Raw genomic sequence first — 7,610 nt, 5'->3', positions numbered from 1 at the left:
TCAATTTACCATCGCCTAAGACAAGGACATGCAGCAAATTCTCACAAATGCGAAGTTGAAACCAGATATTTTTGCTCCTGAAATAACTTATTTAATCAATTTGAAAAAAATACTTGCAGATGAATTTCATGTCTGTTAACTAATCGGCTGTCAGTGCTTGACATGGTGACAGACATATGACAAAATGCATGAACGTGAAAACATTCATCAGAACTTCCTGTGCAGAACATGCTTGATTACCTTGCGCATGATAGTGACACATACTCACTGTTCAAAGTCGAGCTGAGGCAATTAGTGGACTAATTGATGAGTCAATCACTTATATCCAATGATTACTTTTTCAAGCAACAATAACAAACATCCCCTTATTCCAGCTTCTCAAACATGAGCATTTGCCTCTTTTCTTTGTCTAACGTGATCATAAAGTGAAAATATCTGGATTTTTGACAGCTTGACCAAATGTTTAATCTAGAAGAATTAAAAATAAATGTCACTTGCAGCTGTTAAAGTCAATTATGTTACTGTGTTTCTAAAACATAACCTCTAAATGTAAATTCAGTTTGCCTTTAACCCTCCCACCGTGTGGTTGTTGTAGAGGGAAAGTGAGTGAGTGAGTGTGTGAACGTGTTTGAGAGGTTGGGAAACAGATAAGACAGTGAGAAGGCAGCAAGTGGTGGTGGTGGTGAGGGTGCACAGACCAAGTTTTATTGGCTGCAGGTAAATTCAATTTGAAGGCGGATGCTGAGTTTCAGCCAACCCACCCCCACATGCACACACACACACACACACACACACACACACACAGAGACACAATCTACGTTTTCACGACTCTACCAAAATGACTTTATAAGCACTTATTAATTGTCATGGTAACCCCGCAGGGAAAACAGACGGATCAAACGGATTGATCACAAAAACACAGAAACAGCCAGACTCCCACGTTGGATTTAAAACATTAAGGGCTTTCCAATCACACCAGGGAGAGGAAGAGAGAGAGAGAGATTATAGGTGATATGAAGGAGAAACATAGTGCCCCCCTCACCCACCCATCTGTTCTTTCCAGCCCCTTTTTTCACCCTCTTGTTGACACAGCACATGTCATTTACACTGATCCCTTGCTATTAAAAAGGATACCTGGATGGCTACTGTTGTCATCGATGTTAGGGAGGGCTGGAGCGAGTGGGTGGTGGTGATGCTTACAATGCGTAGGGGATGGGAAGGGGGGCATTTATTGGAAGGACTGGACCCTCTGTCTCAGCCCCCCCCCCCCACTCTCTCGCTCTCTCGCTCTCTCTCTCTCTCTCTCAAAGCCCTCCAACTCCAGCATCCACAGGGAGGAGGAGGAAGAGAAGGAGGAGAGAATAAATACAGTTTCTGTAACCACATGTTGCTGTGCTTGAAGTGCTGCAGCAGCTCCTGCCTTTCCCTTGCTTTGCATTGTGCGTGTAACTAACGATGGGTCCGCTGCGTCTGTAGTTTCTGCCACCTGTGGCAGCACTCCTATTCCCTCTACGCCACAGAGAGAGAGAACAAAAAAAGGGGAGCTGAGAGAGGTCGGAGAGGAGGAGGATATCTTTCATGATAAGTGGACTTCTGACAGAGAGAGAGATCCACGCTGCATATCCAGTTGACACAAATGAAAGGTAAGGCATTGAGGCTGATAGTGTGACCATATCAGATGCATTTTAAACGCGGCAGTGTGTCTCTCTGATGATGCATATATTAAACATCCTTGTCATTTGTTTTAAATCAGGAAAAGGTCAGCCAGTTAGATGATGATTAAAACTGCCAGTGATCCGTCTTGGTTGGTGCTGTAAGTGGATATACAGACAGTGTGTTTCAACAGGTGGTTACCACAGCATCTGCTCTGTGTTTTGACACTAATGAGTGCAGAGGAGTGTGACAGTGCTGATGGAAAATGTTGAGAGTTGATGGTTTGCTGGTCTTTTAGCAAACCCCAAAGAGAGGCAGGGTGATTCATGTGACTGAGCCAACCAGGAGAGGGGCACCCTGGGACTGCCACTTTTAACACTAATTACTATAAAGCTGAAAGACCATAAAGAAAAACAAAACACCTGCCAATCTCACTGAAATACATTTTTTTTAAATGTATAATGTGAAATCCTCTTTTACACATGATTTCACGTTGATTTTTAAATATTTTTATTGATGTTCAGCGTCTATATCGCATCACTCATGTTATCATCTTTTCATTGACAGCAATAGGATATTTTGGAGTCAAGCCTGCTCAATATTGCATTTATTTATAAGTCTTTCTTTATTCACATGTAAGAGGAGATTGATTCTATACAGGGACAAAGGGATGTTTCTCTGTTTGCTTCTCAATCTGTGGTTGACTGGACACATGATGGCACTGTTGAGACAGACAACAAAACGGTCTCTAACTGCATCCGTATGACCTTTTCCTCGTCATAAATAACCATGTGGTGCCTAAAACCCCAGTTTGGCTATTTGAAAAGACGGGTCGAATCTGACATTGATTCTGAAGGACTTCTTATGCAGGCAGACTGTGAGTGTCAAAGTTGTGTCTGAGGAGACCAGCTTGAATTTTGAGTGATTATTATATTGCGATTTGTGTGATGGACAGAGATTGCGTGGTGTTTTAATTGCAATCAGTCACAGTGCCGCAAATAAAGGCACACTTTAGAGATGTTGCTGGTCAGTCAGCAGGCGAGCAGGCCAGCAAGCAGAGCTGTCTCTATGGAAATTGCTTTCGTCATAACACTTCCTATCAAGCCTGTGCTGGGGCTCTGGTCGTGCAGCAGACACAGACCCTTGACAGCGCATAACCAAGATTGCTGGCGGAGGAGACGACACTAACAATGAAGCACAGCCCTGAAGCAACAGATAATTTTATTGTATCACTTACATAATTAGCTATGCTGTATTGCTCCCCAAGCATTTTTAACGCATCTAAAGTTTCTTTTTCCCCCCCTAACATGGCTTCAAATGCTGTTTTTTTACTCTCCTATTACATTGCTGGAGTGTTGTAATGATGAAACCACCCTAAATTTGTTTTATTGCCATGACCTTTATCTCAAATACTCAAAGTACCTCTGTCCCCCTCCCTCAGGGTCTTTGATTTTACATCATATCGTAGAAGATTATTGAGGTTGAAATACCCATAAAACCCACTGCACTGAACTCATACCTAGATAAAAGCTTTCATCTAGTTTTGGAGTCTGTAATGAGACCCTGCTGTGTTTGATGTGTTATTATTGGGTAGCAAAAGTGGTAAAAAGGAGAAAAAGGAGAAAAAAGGAGGCTTTCTCCTCTGAAGCCCTGTAGTGTTCAATGTTGAATAAACAGCTACGTAATAAAAAACAGGATAAATTATGTAAAAAATACAAAAAAATGAAGAAAATTTAAGAAATAATTTATTAAAACTAATCCAATTATTATTACATGTTTTATAAGGGTTAAGTTTTAAAATCTGCAACCAAATTTAGCCAGATAGCCCCTTTTTGCCAGAGCATTGTCAAAGTAATTTTGAATCTCCTGCTAAACATGTTCCATTTATTTAGCTCAACAAGGGTGCACATGCTAACTAGCTAGCTAACTAGCGAGGGGTTTGCGAGCTGTGCGAAGAACCAGTGTGAAGAGTGGTAGCTAATGTTAATAGGTTATTTCAGAGCATGATTGTTAAGATGTTACCTTAGAGAAAGAAACACAACTCTGTAAAGATCATAAAGACAAATAGACTTAAAGAACTGTAGCCTATATGTCAACAAATGCTATAAATTTGCCATCGTTGGCAGTTAAATTGAAATAAAATCCAATTTAGGTTTAGGTGAATGAGTACATTTAAAGGGAACTATACACAGTTTTTTTTTTTAAATCTGATGATGATGATGAACAAATAGGCAAACTGCAAATTTACTGCTAATTGGCGAAAATGCCATTATGAAATAAAAACAAAAATTTGAACAAGGGTATATGGCACTCAAATAAAAAAAACATCCAGTAAAAAATGAAAATTTATAATATTTGAATCTGTAAAAATATTTGACATTTCTGTTTTTGTTTCTTTTGTTTCTTGTTTTTTGTTTTAATCATTTCTTTACTTATGTCACAAATTGTCGGTGAGATTGTGATGGTCTAATTAGGGGTTTCCCCCCTTTTCTTCCACATGTGACAAACAACAAACCAGAATCCTAAAACCAGCACCATGCCCGGACTAATTAACAAGGAGAATCGGAGCGCTCTGCCCCTCAGTGTCTCTGATATCACTTCCTGTGTCAGGGGATATACTCTGGCTCTGACAGCCTCTATGACCTATGAAAATATTGAGGATCATGCAATCGAGGGTAAGTGTGTACTATAGACCAATTTGTTTATGTCAGTTATGTGAAGGCTATCCACTTTCGATCAATTTAAACCCACCTTATGCTCTGAAACACATTGTAAAACTGATTAATATCGACTGATTATTATCGACTGAATGTGTAATTGCTTGTTTGCTGCATCTGCACATATTTATGTTTTTTTCTTCTTGTATGGCCTTTTAGGACTCTTCATTTATCCACTGGAGGAAAGATCCATTGTTGTAGGGTTCGAGGCTATGATATCCAGTCAGATTATAACACTGCAAATCAAAGACAAAGCAAAAATTGAGGACTGTTATCTTGATTGCTACAACACGTCTAACGGAGCTCTCCAGAGTGCAAGTGGTAAGATCAAAGCTGCTCAAATCAATATTTTTGTATAAGCAAAGGATCAAATGATTATGTGTAATGTGAAGGGGGTCGCTTGTAGTTATGAACCCACAGAGAATTATCAGCTGACTGCAGTTCCCCTTCAGCTCTACGGGGTGTTTTAGTGGCTTTCAGCACGTTGTTTTGGTTTTATGGCCCATGTCTTCATGGTTTTGGTTACTCTCACCGCTCTCACTGCTCTAACCTGTGGTTAGAAACTATCTAGTGAACATAGTGGTGAGTTTACCAGCTACAAATCCAGATATTTCCCTCAGGAATCATTGGATGCCAAATCAGACCTAAAAGAGAGTGAATATTGGACACACAGACAAGTTACAAGCCAACATAAAGTGTCTTAGTAAGGTGTTGCGTCACCATATGCTGCCGGAGCAGCTTCATTGTGCCTTGGTAATGATTCTCCAAGTCTTTGAACTCTACTGGAGGGATAAAAAACATTCTTCCAAAAGATATTCCCTCATTTGGTGTTTTGATGATGACACTATCTAACATGTCAGTCCCAAATCTCAACTGGGTTGAGATCTGATGACAGTGAAAGCCATAGCATACGATTTACATCATTTTCATGCTCATCGAACCATTCAGTGGCCCCTTGTACCCTATAGTCACCCGCTTACATCAGGATGGAAGTGTTTTATCACAGGATAAAGGTGATCACTCAGAACAGCTTTGTATTGATTTCCCTTCCTTCTTAGGGGACAGGTAAACCCAAACCATGCCGGCAAAATGCAACCCACAGCATAACCGAGCCACCAGATCACCTCAGTCTTGATACAAAATCAGAATCAACCGAGCCTGCTCAGTATTTTTATACCTGCCACAGAGCGTGACTGGATGTTAATTGCTTAATTGTACCACTCAGTGCACCGGGGTGGAAGCATCTGCATTTGTTATGTTTCTCCACTCATTCATTTGGGTTTTTCCTTTAATTTGTTGCCTGTCTGTATATCCATCAGGTGGATGGGAATGAATGTTAATGTTGCTCCGTGGCTGCTGGATGTGTAAATAGGTAATTGTTTGCTAACACGTGGCATATCGATTTTAAGAGGTGATAATATGTCGCCGGTGTATTTACAGCTTGCTGCACTTTCCCCAGTCGGCCAAAAAAACATAATTTGATGCAGGGGGCACTCCATTAATTTTACAAATGAACATAGTGTCTTCAATTAAACAAAGTGCTACTGCAGAATGAATTCTGAGAACAATAAGACAGCAGAGGTAATGCCACCCTGACGTCTTTCTAAAGAAACACCTGCCCTCTCAGGCATGCTTTAATCTTAGGAACGACCTAAAAGACCCTTGCTCAAGGTACTTAAGTTGTTTACAGGCCCTTAAGAGGTTAGGAATTCAGAGTTATAATTGAGTGTGAAGCCTGGCTGTGATTTCTACATGAATCTGTAAAGTCTTTAACCAGCAAAAAGTCATTACACCATTCTGTATTAAGAGCAACATCTGTTTTGGAGATTCAAATGAAGACTCAATGAAGGAATAAAAGATAACTCTAGGCAGGTTTCTGGACAGCTTTGCATTAGCCTGGATACCCTGAGTCATACCAGCTGTGATCAGTTTTAAAAATATGGTTGTTTACTAATCTAGTCTGGTGTTACAGGACACATAGTGTTGGATGAGGATTTGGAGACGACAGTGTTAGTGGTTAACCTTGGGATCATCCCTCCCATGGAGACGGTCCACATTCTGGTCAGTACCTCCTCTGAGCTCTCCACCTTGCCCAGCGGGGGCATCAGGGTGTCGACCCCAGCGGTTTGTACGCCTCGAGTACAGAGGACCATCAATGAGGAGCAGGGACTGTCCCCAAACTTCTCCAGAACGTAAGAAAAAACTGATAAACTCATGAAAACAATTAAAAAAAAAACTCTTATTGATATAACACCTTGTTACATGTTGTTGTCAAAATTGGTGTAATTTAAAGTGTGATTTTGTACTGTAAACTGGATTTTTAGGCCCCAGTTATACATTTTTTTATGGACAGAAACTGAATACTAACAAATTTATATGTTCAATCAAGATGGCTCCATTTTAATGTAGATATGCTTTGGCACTTTTAGGCGGGAAAGGCATACATGCGCCTCAAGTCCTCATGATCAAACTCCCAGCTCCCCTCAGCTGTGGTTGGCGTCACTGCTGGAGGAGGAGGCCATCAACTCCATGGACTATAAGTTTAACTTCCAGCTCGAGATACGTGCTCCTTATCTCCTCGCAGGTCAGACAACTAACCATTATTCCCAGAGCAAGTCCATGAATCAGCTGTGGAATACTGATTTTGCCAGTGTGTTTAGGCTAAGCTAAAATAAGCTAAACTAAGTTAAGATAGGCTAAGTTAGGCTAACTGGGTTAGGGTTATCCCACAGACGTGAAAGTGGTATTGATCTTTTCAACCAACTCGCCATGAAAGTGAATGAGTGTATTTTCCAAAAATGTCGCATTATTACCTTTTTTTTATAAACTTGACAACTTGGTGAATTGAGCATCAGAGAATTTGTGACATAATAATAATAATTATTGTGTGTTTATTCTTGATGTTTGCTCAAACTGCACCAGCACACGAAGGCATCAGTGCAACAGTTATCTTGCTTATTAGATCTTCTGGAAATTTGAGCTCTCGTAGTGTAATTTCGAGTCATTTCTGTGGGATGATATGGTTTATTATTACTGTGGTTGTCATTACTGGAGGTGAAGCCAGAGGTTATTTGATCTGCGCCTGCTTTCTGCTCTGTGTAGGTGTAGAGAGCCCCTCTCACGCCATTCGAGCTGATGCAGACCCTCTGGCCCGCTCTGCCACCAGCGTCGTCATCACTCTGGCGGACAAGTACACTTACGACTGTCCTGTCAAAATCCTCATTTACCCAAGTGGTAGGT

The 7,610-nt window shown here is 40.8% G+C and overlaps 1 protein-coding gene across 1 annotated transcript in view; it reads left to right on the top strand.

The window, feature by feature from the left end:
- Window positions 1–1,418: 1,418 nt before the first annotated feature.
- vwa5b1 (von Willebrand factor A domain containing 5B1) overlaps window positions 1,419–7,610 on the top strand; it is a 28,307-nt gene continuing 22,115 nt past the window's right edge. The window contains exons 1-6 of the mRNA XM_071477269.1: window positions 1,419–1,643; window positions 4,172–4,328; window positions 4,530–4,691; window positions 6,343–6,562; window positions 6,800–6,954; window positions 7,473–7,604. Coding sequence (XP_071333370.1) covers window positions 4,190–4,328; window positions 4,530–4,691; window positions 6,343–6,562; window positions 6,800–6,954; window positions 7,473–7,604 — 808 coding nt within the window. The 5' untranslated portion in view covers window positions 1,419–1,643; window positions 4,172–4,189. The remainder of the gene's footprint in view (window positions 1,644–4,171; window positions 4,329–4,529; window positions 4,692–6,342; window positions 6,563–6,799; window positions 6,955–7,472; window positions 7,605–7,610) is intronic.

The sequence above is a fragment of the Trachinotus anak genome, unplaced genomic scaffold (genome assembly GCF_046630095.1).
Source record: "Trachinotus anak isolate AG129_WGS33_773 ecotype Australia unplaced genomic scaffold, CSIRO_AGI_Tana_v1 ptg000004l, whole genome shotgun sequence".
NCBI classification, from domain to species: Eukaryota; Metazoa; Chordata; class Actinopteri; order Carangiformes; family Carangidae; genus Trachinotus; species Trachinotus anak.
The sequence above is the reverse complement of the archived record's forward strand: the minus strand, read 5'-3'. Positions and strand labels throughout refer to the sequence as shown.